The sequence below is a fragment of the Balaenoptera ricei genome, chromosome 8, assembly GCF_028023285.1.
Source record: "Balaenoptera ricei isolate mBalRic1 chromosome 8, mBalRic1.hap2, whole genome shotgun sequence".
Taxonomy (NCBI): domain Eukaryota; kingdom Metazoa; phylum Chordata; class Mammalia; order Artiodactyla; family Balaenopteridae; genus Balaenoptera; species Balaenoptera ricei.
Window position 1 is genome coordinate 111820690 of NC_082646.1, and position 14769 is coordinate 111835458.

Genomic DNA, 14769 nt, shown 5'->3' on the forward strand with positions numbered 1-14769 from the left:
CAGGCCACCATACCCAAGCACCACAGCCTGGGTGGCTTAAACAACAGACATTCACTGTCTCCAGTCCTGGAGGCTGGAATCCGAGGTCCAGGTGTGGGCAGGGCTGGTCCTCCTGAGGCCTCTCTCCTCGGCGGGTAGATGGCCGTCTCCTCCCTGTGTCCTCACGGGGTCGTCCCTCTGTGTGTGTCTGTGTGCTTTTCTCCTCTTCTTATAAGGACACCAGTCCTATGGGATTAGGGCCCACCCTAGTGACCTCATTTTACCTTCATCACCTCTTTAAAGACCCCAATCCCAAAACACAGCCACATCTGAGGTGCTGGGGCTTAGGGCTTCCGCATATGAATTTGGGGGACACAGTTTAGCCCATGACACCCGATTCTCTGCACCCCTCACTGTTGCACTCAAGGTGGCTCACGGGGACACACTGAACCTCCCCAGTGGAGCAGGTTGGCAGGGACGCATCTGGACCTCGGGGATGGATCTGGGGAGGGGGTGGGGCAGGAGTCCCCTTCTCCCCGATCCCACCAGCCCCCAGACCCATTTCCTCTTTATGCCAGGGGTCTCCGCCTGCCTCTCACTTCCCTGGCCCTTGGGCCAAGATCACCTCTGTTCGGGAGCCAGATTAAGTCACTGGCACCGGTTCTGATCCCTAAGAGAGGATGTCCGAGGGGCCAGCTTGGGTTGGTGACCCCCGCAGGCAGTCAGGGGTGGGCACAGCTGAGGTTGGGGACAGGTGCTCTCAGCCAGGTCTGGTTGCCTCCCATGTGACCTGGAAACTTTTCTGACCGTGAATTGCAGCAATGGGAACAATTTAAGTTCATCGTGATCCAGAACACAGTGTGTGTGTGTGTGTGTGTGTGTGTGTGTGTGTGTGTGTGAGTGAAACAAACATTTCAGCAGCAATCCCCCTGCTGCGAGAAATCCTCCATTTCATTCTTCTAGGACCCTTTGATATCCTAAAAAACATACCAAGTGACCCCCCCTAAACCAATCTGGGGGCCGCCTGCAGGTGGAAGGATGCTGCTTGTTGTCACTGGTTGAGAGCAAGTTGCAGAAATTGGCCCTGGGTGCGAGTGGATTAAAGTTCAGGGGAGTTTTCAAGAAACAGGGCAAAGCCAGCCCCGTAACTGCTGTAACCTGGATAATTCAGGTCGGGGACCCGTCACTGAGACCCCCCCTGCATGCTTTGTTTATCACCCTGTTGCCCCGAGCCCTGGTCTTGTCACAGGAAGATGGGGTCAGGATTCCAGCCCTACCCCTGTGGTAAGGAATGTGAGGCACCCATTGCAGGGTGTGCAGTGGTCCCGGGACGGCCAGCACGGGGCCCTGGGTGAGGGCTGTGTCCGTGGCAGGAAGCATCAGAACAGAAAATGCCAGGCCTGCCCCTCGGTTCTTGCCCTTGGTCATAAAGGGAGTTGAACTCACTAACACACACGTCAGGGGACGCAACCAAGAGTGCTGGGATGTGGTCCAGGCCCGCGGGGATGATTTCTTGGCTGAGTGAAATGGCAGCGCAGCTGAAACTTGGTCCCCGAGAGAGGAGGCCAAGGTGGGCCCCACGCCCGGGTGACCCTGTCAGCACTTGCTCACGTCAGTGACTGCTCAGACCTGTGTGGCAGCCTCGGGGGCAGCTCCGTCCCTGCCCTGGAAGCTCCCACCCCTCAGGGGTCACGAACGTAGCTCCTAGAGACACAGGGACCTGCGTCCCGCCCCAGCCCTGCCGTTCAGGAGCTGGGTGACCCGTTGGCTGGCGTGAACTTTGTAAGAGCTCAATCCGTTCGTTTCTGACATGGGGATGGGACCCCCGAGAGCACGGATGACGTCAAAAGAGCATCCAGCGGACGCTGACACTGCTGGCCATCTGGGCCCGTGGAAACTTCAGGGACCGAGTCACAATTAGTTGCAGCCACAATCAAGCTCGTGGCAGCTCAGAGCTCGGCTCCCAGGTGTGACTGAGGCCCTTGGGTCAGCGGAGGAGATGTCTGCTGGCCCCTGGGCTGGGAATGCTCCGGGTCGAGGAAGGATTCATTAGCACTTGAAACAAAACCGTGGCCTTCATGCAAGTCTCATGCGTGACATCTGGCGTCCTGGTTCAGTACATGGCCCAGACGGGATGGCCAAGGGGTCTCAAGCGCTCTGGTCTCCCGACCCAGGAGACCGTGCCCTTTGGGGACGCTGTCCTCTCCACCCGGGACACCTGCATCGGGAGTGAGGTCTGCGAGGAGCTCTGGACACCCCGCAGGTCAGCCTTGCCCTCCGCGCCGTCCATCCCATCCTCGCTGGGCCCCGGAGGGCGGGGGGTTTGCAGCCTTCCTGGCGTCACGGCCTGGGGCCGGGGAGACGCCCTGGGAGCTGCGGGGCTGGGAGGGTGGGTTGGGGACACCGGTCTCTTTCCTTTGCCCTCCTCTGCCCACAGCCCACACGTGGACATGGGCCTGGACGGCGTGGAGATCTTCACCAACGCCTCAGGCAGCCACCATGTGCTGCGCAAAGCCCACGCCAGGGTGGACCTGGTGACCATGGCCACCACCAAGGTAGGTGGCGGCGGGGATGCTGGAGCGTGTCTGTCTCACACTTGCAACCCCAGCGCCCAGCGCTGGGCGGGGCCTGAGCGTGAGGGCGCTCGGTGCCTCTGGTTACAGCCGCAGCCGATCGGTGTGCGTGACTCCACTTCCCGGGCCCCACTTTCCTGACCTCACTTAACCCTCAAAACCGCCCTACGGGCCAGGTGCTGTTGACACCTCGGCTCTTTGGAGCAGGACACTCAGTACGTGGCGGTCAGGCGGCCCCTGGGCTCACACCCCAGCCATCCGGTTCCTGGGCTCTTGACCATCATACTGGTCTCAGGACAAGTGACATGGTGACCGGGAACCAGGATGCCCGTTGGCACCACAGCAAGGCATGGGGAACGCCCACGAGTTTGCCCCTCTTGCTGGCAGCGTGACACCAGGGGCCGTGTTTGCTCTTTCCTGGGACGGAATCTCGGCTTTGTGACCTGGGGGGTTTGTCTTCTCTGAAGCTGCATCTCTCCTCCTGTCTGGTGGAGGTGACAGCGCCTGCCTTGAAGGGTAGTTGGGAAGCGAGAATGGATGATTCGTGTGATGCCTGGTACCTTGGAAGGCCGAGAGCATCATAGCTGCGGGCATTCCCTGGAGGCGCACATTTTCTTGCTGGGGTGGGGGGCTAATTACGACACAGTCGCGGGGGGGTCTGAAGCTTCATGCGTTTGGGCCAGAAGAGGGTGAAGGTGACGGACCACAGTTGACCATTGCTGTCCCCTGCATTTTCCAGAACGGCGGGATATACTTGCTGGCCAATCAGAAGGGCTGTGATGGGGACCGGCTGTACTACGACGGCTGTGCCCTGATAGCCATGAACGGCAGCATCTTTGCCCAGGGATCCCAGTTCTCTCTGGACGACGTGGTACGGACCAGCCCGCGTGCGATGGCGGGAGGGTCTGTGGTTCAGGGGCTGTGTTCTCTGGTCTACCCCATGATGGGGGGGGGGGGTCTGACATGGCCCCCGTGGTGGGTCCTGCTGGTTTTGATTGCTCCCTCTTCACCTCCTTGGTGGGGGAGGGATTCTCACCCCGAGGTTACGGGGACCGCCCGCACAGCACGCTGGACGGATGGGATCCCTGGCTGTTTATCAGCCCCACATGCCCTGCAGGGTCCCCCCAAGGCTGCACTTGGAGCTGAGGGAGAGGCCAGGAGCTGCAGGAGGGGCGGGCTTTGTAGTGACAAGGGGTGACCCCTGGTTCCCGGGAGGACGTGATGGGCTTGTTTGAAGAATCCCACAGCCGGGGCTGGCGGGGAACGAGCCAGTCCTCGGGAATGAGCAGACACCACGCCTGGTCCCCGTGATGAGAGCGGAGCCCGTCCGTGGGGACGGAGCCAGGAGGGGGCTTGCAGGTGGGCCATTAGGGGGTTTTCCCCAGAGGTCAAGGCAGCACACGTTCCCTGTGGGCCCTGCCCCGCGGGTTCTGGAAGCAGCATTGGAGACCCCCCACCCTCCTCGTTCTGGGGGGCACCCCGGTCTCACTGGGCTGATGACCAGCTGGGGGCACGGGGGGCACGTCCCCCCAACGGGGTCGTAACCTCACTGGAGCCACAGATATGAAAACTGCACACCCTCTGCTTCTGAAAACACATACTAACGTGGGTGCAGAGCTTTCCCATGTGATTGGACATTAGTTTCCTTTACAGAGAGAGTAAGACGAGATGAAAAGGTGCTTGTAGAGAATTGTGTGGCTCTCCCTGTCGGTTTTTTTTTTTTTTTTTTAAGCACTCAAGAAGGAAAATGACTGTCACTGCCAGAAAAATGGGAATAGATTCCAATTCTGCAGACACAACACAACGTAACTTTCATTGCTGCTGAGAAGGGTCACTTTTACTGGCCTCAGACGGTCAGTACAGGCTTCATATGGCATCGCGCATCTTGTCTTTGGATCCAACTTGGGTTTTTTTGGAAACAAGTGTTGGAAATGCTCATTCACAGAGGCAGGTGGTAGCAAAAAAAAGTCTCCGGGGATTGCTCTGCCGGAGCAAGGCAAGCGGTGTCACAGAATAAGAAAGTCTACAGGACCCTCTGTTGTAACTTCTGTTGCTTCACCTCCTTGGCATCCCCGCAGACGGGGTGATGTTTCATGCCTTCCGCAGTCTCCTTGGGGCTGTTGGCAAGGAAGTGGTTATGAAACCAAACTTTGGTTTCAAAATGGACCGAGGAATGGAACTTTGAAAAGAATCCCATGGTGTTTTCTCGCCCGGAGGGAAGCCCGAGGTTTGGCAGTCTGGGCGCCGGCAGCGGGAACGCTCCGTCTCCCTGCAAAAGTTCTCCTGATCGTGGTCCCCCAGACCTTGCTTTCCAAGTGGCTGCGTCCCCAAAGGCGTCCTCTTGTTCAGTATTAACCATGTTAAAGACGGAAGGGCTTTGGAGGGGAAAATGAAGTCCATGCAGACGGCTAGGTGTTCATCTGCTCCAAACATGCTTCAGTGCATGTCGGTTTGGCCAAAACACTCAGCCAAACGTCAGAGCCACAGGCACCTGGTGGCAGGATTGACTGGCAGGTGGGTTGGGGGGTCACCTGCTCCAGGATGAGCAGGCGTGCAGGTCACTGCAGGTTCTGGACCCCGTCCAGGCCCCCCCAGGAACCCCCATTTCATCAAGCACACAGTGATTCTTCACCATACAAAAACCTGGGGACCATTGTCTCCCACTCCCTGGAGGGGGCTTTTGAGCCAGAATTCTCTGATTTTGCCTGAGTGTTCGGGATGGAGGTGCCATCACTGCCCTGGGGCCAGGGCAGTGCCCTTCTGTTCTGCCATCTCCTCCGTGGTCAGCTGACCTTCTCGAGGGCACATGCTTCTCACAGCCTCGATCGAGCCTTTGTGCAAAGCTAACCTAGTTCTGGGGAAAGTGGACTGGAGCCTCCTTCTCAGGAAGGGTTCACTCCTCTGGCGTCTTCTCACTTTCTGTGGCTTTGCCAAGGCAGCCCGGCGGCTTCAGTGACCCACCACTTGGGAAAGGACAGGAGAACCGAAGGATGCGGCAGCTCCTTTTTCTCTGTCTCTTCAGGGCGTTTCCAGCTTGGGTTAGGCCCACTGTTGACACAGGTAGCTGTCCCCAGCCCAGCGGCAGGAGCGGGGGCCCAGCCACCCTGTGTCCCCCAGTGGTGCCCAGAAGCAGTTCTTGCTGTCCTGCACCTGTGTGTATGAGACAATGTCCTCATAATATAATTTGATGAGTGTTTTTTTTCTCCATAAGGGAAGGAATAACGTCTATGAGTTAAAACTTTTCCCTTTTCTGTAATTTGGTGCAAGTGGCAGAACCCCCATCTCATTTGGGTTCAAAGGCAATGAAGCATCACCTCCTAGAACACAGGAAGCATGTCCAGGCCAGGACCCCGACGTGATGACTGCCGGGGCTCTGGCTCCACCCCTCTGTCACTCTCCATCTGGGCCTTCCTCTGTGTGGGTTTCATTTTCAGTTGCCTCTTGGTCACAGGATGGCTGCAGGAGCTCCAGCCATGCCATCTTCATGCAGCCCCATTCAAAGGCAGAAAAGGGGCCGTTGCTCCTCATGTGTCTTTTTAAGAAGCTTTCTCAGAAGCCCCAGCAGACATTTATTGACAGGATTGTGTCCTGTGCTGTGATTAACGAATCACCGGCAATTCAATGGAAGTTCTTGTGGCAACGACAAGAGGAAAGGGCTTTGGGTCGGCAGCACCACTGGCTGTCCCCTCTCCCTGGACCCCCAGTCCCTGACTTAGAAGGCATAACTCATCGGGTGCCATTTGGCACACCTATGAAAACAAATTAGACGTGTGAGTGAAAAAAACAAAACAGGAAATCACGATTTCTCTTTGAAACTCCCTTCTCCAGGAAGTCCTCACTGCCACGTTGGATTTGGAGGACGTCAGAAGCTACAGGGCAGAGATTTCATCTCGAAACCTGGCGGTAAGTGCTCATAGACGCACACATGGGATGCGCATCAAAGACCCAGAATTTTTTTTAATAACAGCTTTATTGAGATGTCATTCCCTTACCACACAATTCACTGATTTCGGCACATGTTTCAGTGGTTTTTAGTTTATTCGTGGAGTCAAGCAGCGTCACCACAATCAGTGTCAAAACATTCTTATCACCCCAAAAGAAACCCGGACCCATGAGCTGCTGCTCCCCGTTCACCTCCCCCAGGGCCCCCGGCAACCATCAGTCTGCGTTGTCTCTATGGATTTGCCAATTCTGGACGTTTCATAGAAATGGAATCATATCACACATGGCCTTTTGCATCTGACTTTTTTCGCTGAGAATAATGTCTTGTGGTTCATCCATGCTGTAGCATGTGTTAGTGCTTTATTCCTTTTTATGGCTGAGTAATATTCCACTGATGGATAGACCACGTGCTGTTTGTCCACTCGTCTGTCAATGCACGTCTGGACCATTTCCGCTCTGTCTGTGATGAATCATGCTGCTGTGGACACATGCCCGGGTGTCTGTGTGGACGTGTCTGCGTGTCCTTTGTTATGTACCTGGGGACTGCAGGGTCATGTGGTGGCTCCCTGTTTAACTGTAGGAGGCCCTGCCAGGCTGTCCTCAGCCACTGCTCTAGCTCACGTCCCCCCAGCGCTGTGCAAGGGCTCTGGGTTCCCCACGTCCCTGCCAGCGTTTGCTACATCCACCTCTGTTCTGGCCGTCCTGGTGGCCGTGAAGGGTCCCCAGTGGGGTTCTGAGCTGTGTTCCCCCCCACTGGCTGCAGTCATCCCAGGGGCCTGTACGGGTACCAGCGCTGAGGGGGTGTCCTTCCCAGGCCAGCAAGGTGAGCCCCTACCCCCGCGTGAAGGTGGACTTCGCCCTGTCCTGCCACGAGGACCTGCTGGAGCCTCTCTCTGAGCCTGTTGAGTGGAAATACCACAGTCCCGCCGAGGAGATCAGGTGGGGCCCTTGGGATGCTGGAGGGGGGTCCTGTTGTCCCCCGGGCACCCCGCCATCCCCTGCTGCACCGCCAGGTGGCGCTGCGGGGCCAGCGTGTCCTGGTCTCCAGAGCCTGCACTTGACGCTGCAGCCGGACCCCCTGGCCCATGCCCAGCCCTGCCGCTCCTTGCCCTGGGCCCTTGGGCACAGAGATGCTGTTCTTGCCTTCCTGTGCCATTTCACAACGGGGCCAATGATAGCACCTGCCCCCTGGGGCCGTTTTGAGATTTCAAATGAGATCATTCACGCGAAGTGCTTAAAACAGAGACCCGGGCGTCGTGCTGGTGGCTCTCACGGGCGCTGCGCCCACCTTGGCACCTGCCCCCAGGTGAGCTGTGGACCAGGTCAGCAGCTCCCTGTCCTAATGCTTCCCATCATTCCCCAGCCTCGGACCTGCATGCTGGCTCTGGGATTTTTTAAGACGTAGCCAACAGGTAAGGCGTCAGTGTCTCACCACCCCCCTCTGCTCCTTCTACCGGTTGGTTTGCGTTTGATCCTGCGGCTGGCTGGTGACTTTTTTTTTAATGCAAGCGTTTCTTGGCTCTGCTTCAGTCGGGAGCCTCAGCTACACTAGCCAGAGCCCAAAGGTCCCACTGAGCTTTGGCTCCGTCTTTGGGGTCCTGTCTGATGACACTGAGTTACGAGACTCCCCGCCCCCTGCCAGTTTCGTGATCGTGCGTGTCTGTAATTCACCGTGGAGACCCAGCCTTAGACCCTCCACAGTGGAGGCCCCTTTGCCTTCTAGAAAGTCCATCCTGGAACGTGCAGGGCATCTTTTCCCCTCCCCCAGGGAGAGTATTTTGTGGGCGCTCATTTTTGCAGGGGGAGCCGGGCTCATCTGGGGGCGCATTGCTTCCCAGAGGCGCTGCTCACACCCCCGTCTGGTCGGCCCGTTCCAGGCGGGGTTCTTCCTGCCCCTGAGCGGCGGGGTGGACAGCGGGGCCACCGCCTGTCTCGTCTACTCCATGTGCCACCAGGTCTGCGAGGCTGTGAAGCACGGAAGTAGGTGACGTCTGGGGCCCGAGCAGGTTCCGGGGGGTCAGCCTGCGGGAGAAGCAGAGGGAAAACCCAGGTCCTGGGCATCGTGGTGGAGGTCGTATTCAGATGTCACAGCGTCGCACCCAAGTCCCAGGGCCTGGGGACAGCAAGGCCGTTAAAGTCTCTTCCAGGGCCCACGTGGCTGTGTCCTTCAAGCCACAGGTGGCTGTCGCTGCCGTGTGTCGGCAGTGTGGCCCCAAGGAAAGAACAGGGGCCGTGGGGTCGGGCAAACCAAGGTTCACATCCTGTCACTCTGTGCAGTGACATCGGCCATTCCCTCAGTGTCCGCAGCCGAGAAACGGGCATCACGGGGCTGATCTGGCGAGGTTACGGGGCGGTGGAGAAGGGATTAAATGGTGCAGGCACCTGGCACACGGCACGTGCGCTTCTGTCCGGTGGTTTTCAGATCAGGAAGTGCTGGCCGACGTCCGGACCATTGTGAACCAGACCAGCTACACCCCCCAGGACCCCCGGGAGCTCTGCGGCCGCGTCCTGACCACCTGCTACATGGCCAGCGAGAACTCCTCCCAGGAGACTTGCAGCAGAGCCGGAGATCTCGCCCAGCAGATCGGAAGGTAGCTGGTCAGGGGCGTCGGGCACGGCCAGGTGGCGGTGACGGCGGGAAGCTCCACCCAGGGCCACGTTTGTGGGTCAGTGAGCACCCCGGAGGCGAGCAGGTTCCCTCCTCACCCCCCTCCAGCTGGGAGCACAGGCAGGCCCTCGCCCCTCCTGGGAGCGTGACCCGCCCTCTGCCCCCTTCCACCTGGCGGCCTCTGTGCCTGAGGAAGGTGGAGAGAGGGCATCTTTCCACACAGGGAGACTCGGCTCCATCCAGAATGTTCCATTTATTCTGCCTCCAAGGGAAAAACAAGAGGCTGCCCATTCTGTATGCGGAGCTCAGCTAAAAGCTGTCCCCGCCCAGCAGTTCTCCCAGGGAGATGCCCAAAGGAAGTGAAAGCAGGGACGTGAACAAATATTTACACATCTGTGTCTGTGACAGCATATTCACAACAGCCAGAACGACTCAGATGTCCATCAACAGTTAAATAGGTAACCAAAAGGTGGTCTGTTCATACAAGGGGATGATATTCAGCCTTAGAAAGGAATGAAGCGCTGACACAGGCTACAACGTGGATGAACCTGGAAAACATCCTGAGTGAAAGAAGCCAGTCACAAAAGGACAGATATTGTGTGATTCCATTTCTTTGAAATGTCCAGAATAGGCGGATCCACAGAGACAGAGAGTGGGTCACTTGTCCTCGGGGACTGGAAGAGGAGGGGGTGGGGAGAGACCGCTCGTGGGCGCAGGGTTTCCTTCTGGGCTGATGGAAAGTTCTGGAACTAGAGGTGACATCGTCAGTGTACTCACTGCTGCTGAATGGGGCACTTGAAAATGGTAAATTCTGTGTTCTGTGTTTCTGTTTTACTGTCTGCACACCTTCCCTTTCTTTTCCCAGCCGCCACATCGGTCTCAACATCGACCCAGCCGTGAAGGCCGTCATGGGCATCTTCAGCCTGGTGACGGGTAAAAGCCCTGTGTTTGCAGCTCACGGAGGAAGCAGCCGGGAGAGCCTGGCCCTGCAGAACGTACAGGTGTGCCTCCCAGATGGGGCCGTTGTCCCCACTCGGGGGCCGCAGGGAACCCGGGGGACAGCCGGCACCGGGGTCGGCAGCCTGCCTGAGAGACCCTGAGTGTGCGGCCTCGTGACGAGGATGGGGGTCTGCGTGTGTGTGCGTGCGTGTGCGTGAGAGCGTGCGCATCAGCGTGAGGGTCTGTGAACGTGGGGTGTGTGTGTGCAAGTGCGTGCGTTTTCTGCATCTTTGGGGGGCGGCTCAGACGCAGCCCCACCTTCCAGGCGGCTGCAGGGGAGCTGGACCCTGCGTGGTCCGTGGAGGGAAAGAGGGGGCCTGGGCTACAGCTGCCTGGGTCTGTCCTGTCTCTCTGTCCCCTTTCTGCGGGTGCGGGTGGCCTTGCCCAGCAGTGCAGGGAGTGACAGGAGGGACCGCGGCCTCCCCCGCTGGCTTTGCAGCCCTGTCCCACCGCGGCCTCGGGCTTTGGTCCTTCCATCTGTGTGGCGGAGCGCAGGAGCCCACGGCGCGGGTGCGGGGACCACGGGCTCCCGGACCCTCTGGACGCTGGAAGCTCCGGCATCACTTAAACTTTCCCGTCCTCCTGAGGCTGCTGGGAGAGCCCCTGCCCCGGGCGGCAGGGAGGCGGTGTTCGCGTGCACGTCCCCCACCCCCGCCCCGCGCGGATGACGTTCCCCTCCTGTGGTCCAGGCGCGCGTGAGGATGGTCATTGCCTACCTCTTCGCTCAGCTGAGCCTCTGGTCCCGGGGTGCCCCCGGCAGGCTTCTCGTGCTTGGATCTGCCAACGTGGATGAGAGGTGTGTGGCCCTTGCTCTGGATGAGTCCCCTGGTTGACCCACGGCCACTCCAGCCGGGTCTGTGTCTCCCGCGCTCTGCCTTAGCTCCTGATGCACCTTTGAGAGCAGCCGATGGGGGGAAGAGGCACAGGGGTCAGGTGAAAACGGTCATCTCTTCTGGCCTGTAAATCCTGGCCCTTGCCCACAGACTGGACCCTGTTCCTACCATCAGCCATCCGTTTAACGGGACAGGGAGTGATGTTACACCCACCTCGGGGTTGCTTGAAGGAGCCCCGCTCAGGGCGGTGCAGGTTTTAATCCCCCTTGTCTGGGACCCAGGGGGTCTTACACCCCGACTTTGCACCCTCGTGGGAGCCTGGAGGGCTGAGTGGTTGGTCTTTCTCTTGAAAAGTGGGGAGAGGTCAGCCGTGTGAGTGCAGGTGGGACAAAGGCCAAACAGTACCCACAGCACAGGTCAGCAATGGCCTTGGCGGGGTGGAGCTTGGGATGCGGGTGGAGAGCTGCGGTCATCCAGTGGTCCAGCGAGAATATGGTAGCGGTGGTGGTGGGGTGGAGAGGGACGGACGCATCGAAGGGGTGAGTGTCGTGGGGTTGAGGTGACAAGTGGGCACAAAGTCGGTGGCTTCAAGACGCAAATGAATTATCTTACAGTTCGGTAGGATAGGGGTTCAACACGGATCTCACTGGGCCAAAGTCAAGGTGGCACAGGGCCGGTTCCTTCTGGAGGCTCCAGGAGAGAAGCTGTTTCTCGCCTTTTCCAGCTCCTAGGGGCGCCTGCGTCCTTTGGCGTGTGGCCCCTTCCTCTGTCTGCAGAGCCAATGGTGCAGATTCTCTGTGCCTTTCCTGTGGCCACAGCTCCCACTGACTGACGCCCCCCTCCCACCAGTTCTCTCTTCCACGTTTAAGGACCCTTGTGATTGCATTTAGGGCCCACCCCATAATCCAGGGTGATCACCCATCCCAGGGTCCTCAGCCTCATCTCATCTGCGGAGTTCCTTTCTCCCTGTATGTGTATGTATACAGGTTCCGGGTATTAGGATGTGGGCACTCTGGGGGCCACTCTGCCCACCACAGGAGGTGTCTAGCAGTGGGGAGGTGACCCTGCTTCTGTTGGCTCGGCGTCTGTGTGCACTGAGGTCCTGCCCCTCCCTCTCAAGGACCTCCGCCCCTCAGCTCCCCGCTCCACTGGCCCCAGCCCTCCCCTCCCAGACGGGCCGCTTCCAGGCTGCTGCTCAGTCCCCAAGCTGCTTCCCGGCCCAGACGCCTCGTCTGGCTTGCTGGATACTCCTCCTCGGCTGTCCATAGCCTCTGCCCCTTCCCCAATCTGCCCCAGCACATCAGGCTTCTCCAAGACCCTTGATCTGCCAAGCTCTGGCCCCAGGGCCCTGGAAGAAGCGAGTCTTCGGATGCCCAGGGGCTGGATGGCCAGGCCCCCAGGTTCGTGGAATCTGCAGCCCCTCGGATCTGCTGCGTGGACACTGCGTGTTCTTTCTCCTGCTGCAGCCTCCTCGGCTACCTGACCAAGTACGACTGCTCCAGCGCAGACGTCAACCCCATAGGCGGGATCAGCAAGACGGACCTGAGAGCCTTCGTCCAGCTCTGCATGGAGCGCTTCGAGCTTCCCGCCCTGCAGAGGTGCGTGTGCGCCCACGAGGCCTCAGCTGTGGCCCCTGAGCCACCGGGTATGTGTCTCAGCACAGCCCCGGGCCCCCCTCGCCCCCCTCAGCCACCTTCCGTAGCTCCCATCTCCTGATGGAAAGAGTCCTGCCCTGCAGGGGCACTTGGGGTCCCGGGACCAGGCCCCCCCTTCCTTCCCGTCGGTGCTGCCCTGGCTCTGGCCAGGTCAGGCAGCCGCTGCTTCCCTCTCCCCCTCGCCACCCTTCTCCCGCCGTCGTAAGGCCGGGAGGTCTGTGTATGCCTCCGTCTTCGGGCTGAGCGCGCCTGGTGCTTTCATGGCATCTGTTGAGTTAACACGCAGGTGTTGTCACTGACCTCTGTGTGTCTTGGCCACAGCATCCTGGTAGCGCCGGCCACTGCCGAGCTGGAGCCCTTGGCCCATGGACGGGTGTCCCAGACTGACGAGGTAACGGCGGTGGCTTTGTCACTGTGCTTCTTCCCCCACCTCCCTGCTGCTGGGTTCCTTCCTGGCCTCCTTTCTGCCCCAACAAGCCATGCTCCATCGCTGGGTTCCCGGCCTGGGAGCCCCGGGCTCAGCGTCATCCACTGCTGGCCTTCAGTGTTCAATTCAGGTCCCTCGAGGTTGGGGCCGGGAGGGAGGTGATGAGGCGAGTGGGGCGGGGGCCTCGGTTCCATCTCCAGCAGAAGTTTTAACCTGTCCCCCAGCGCTGACTTGCTGTCACTCATGAGACGCATCTCTTTTGTCCCCAGGAAGACATGGGAGTGACCTACGCGGAGCTGTCGGTCTACGGGAGGCTCCGGAAGATCGCCAAGATGGGGCCCTACAGCATGTTCTGCAAACTCCTCTACATGTGGAAGGACGTCTGCACCCCCAGACAGGTAAGCCATGTGCAGTGTCCTCAGGGGGTCGGCAGGTAAGGTCACCTGGTGGGTGGATTTGACTCACAGGAGCAGGTGGCCGCGGTGTGACCTTAAAATGAGAACACTCGCTCTGTCTAAGGAGCTACGGCCCAGTTTCCGGCTCTCAGCAGCCCAGGCCTTCCTTCTGCCCTGGCTGAGTCCGTCTGAGTGGGGCTGGACCCCATCCTAACCAGCAAGCTCCTCCTTCTCTTTGGGGGGCAGAGGGCAGACTCTGAGGTTGGAATAGCGCTGCTTTTCTGCGAGTTGTCAGGCTCCTTAGGGCTGAAGCCCACAGACGGAGTGGTCCCCGCAGAACGGCCTGGAAGCCTCATGAGATACATCTTCCCGGGACCCCTGACCAGGTCTCCTGATGCAGCTTCCGGGGTGCTGGAGTCAGGAGCCCACGTCTTCAAAGCTCATCCCGCTTCCCCAGCCCGAGCAGTGGCACCGGTCCACTCCTGCCTTCGGGGGGTTCAAAGGCAGCCGCGTTGCAGGGGGCGGGTGCTGTCAGCTGGCACAGCCCAGGGCGGTGCTGCCGGGAACACCAGCCTGGGGTCCTTCCGGCTTTGCCAGCATCAGGCCCTGTGCATCCCTCGCCTCCCAGGTGGCCGACAAAGTGAAGCGGTTTTTCTCAAAGTATTCCATGAATAGACACAAAATGACCACACTGACCCCCGCGTATCACGCCGAGAGCTACAGCCCAGACGACAACAGGTTCGACCTGCGGCCGTTTCTGTACAACACCCGCTGGCCTTGGCAGTTCCGCTGCATAGAAACTCAGGTAAATCAGGCAAAAATGGTTTTTCTCCCTGTTAAACGTCTGTTGAGGGAATATCAGCTCATTTCCATTGAGGACTGAGAAGCTTTTTAATATGTACGGTGGCATTTTTTAGCGTCCTTCTTTCTGCAAAGGTTTCAAGTAGGTTTCAAGTCAATCAGAGCATGAGCTATTTTTGGCTGTGCTGAGGATGCTAAAATTAGGGGCTACGACACTGTGTCAAGTGTGGTACCAGTCACCGTGATTTCTACACTACTAGGCTATCCAACTGGCTTCACATCTTCTAAACCGTCTGTTTTTCCTCTTTTCCCCTAATTACCTAATAGTAGAACCATCTTGCCTGAGAATTCAGGCTTCTTTGATACTAAAAGGGGAGGGACTACAGTCAAACATGTCCTGGCTCCGGAGGGGATGTGTTTTTTTCTCCCTCCCTGCAGCCTTTCATAGGTGGGCCTGGTCGGGATGTTTCCTGTGAGCTAAACAAAGGTATTTTAGCTTAATGTTCATGACCTGGGAGGCAGGGTTCCCAGAGATGGGCCATTATGTGTAATTTAAG

The 14769-nt window shown here is 58.7% G+C and overlaps 1 protein-coding gene across 6 annotated transcripts in view; it reads left to right on the top strand.

Annotated features, from left to right (window-relative positions):
- Positions 1 to 14769, top strand: part of NADSYN1 (NAD synthetase 1) — a 36368-nt gene that overhangs the window by 20719 nt on the left and 880 nt on the right. For 2 of the 6 annotated variants that reach the window (XM_059932291.1, XM_059932294.1), the window contains 14 exons: positions 2154 to 2242; positions 2417 to 2534; positions 3292 to 3423; positions 6381 to 6455; positions 7258 to 7433; positions 7858 to 7906; positions 8372 to 8474; positions 8917 to 9085; positions 9968 to 10103; positions 10791 to 10897; positions 12401 to 12532; positions 12911 to 12980; positions 13286 to 13414; positions 14040 to 14216. In XM_059932291.1, coding sequence (XP_059788274.1) covers positions 2154 to 2242; positions 2417 to 2534; positions 3292 to 3423; positions 6381 to 6455; positions 7258 to 7433; positions 7858 to 7906; positions 8372 to 8474; positions 8917 to 9085; positions 9968 to 10103; positions 10791 to 10897; positions 12401 to 12532; positions 12911 to 12980; positions 13286 to 13414; positions 14040 to 14216 — 1662 coding nt within the window. Of the gene's footprint in view, positions 1 to 2153; positions 2243 to 2416; positions 2535 to 3291; positions 3424 to 6380; positions 6456 to 7257; positions 7434 to 7857; positions 7907 to 8371; positions 8475 to 8916; positions 9086 to 9967; positions 10104 to 10790; positions 10898 to 12400; positions 12580 to 12910; positions 12982 to 13285; positions 13415 to 14039; positions 14217 to 14769 lie in introns of those variants that run through there. The other 4 variants (XM_059932293.1, XR_009504747.1, XM_059932295.1 and 1 more) reach the window with 4 other exon arrangements.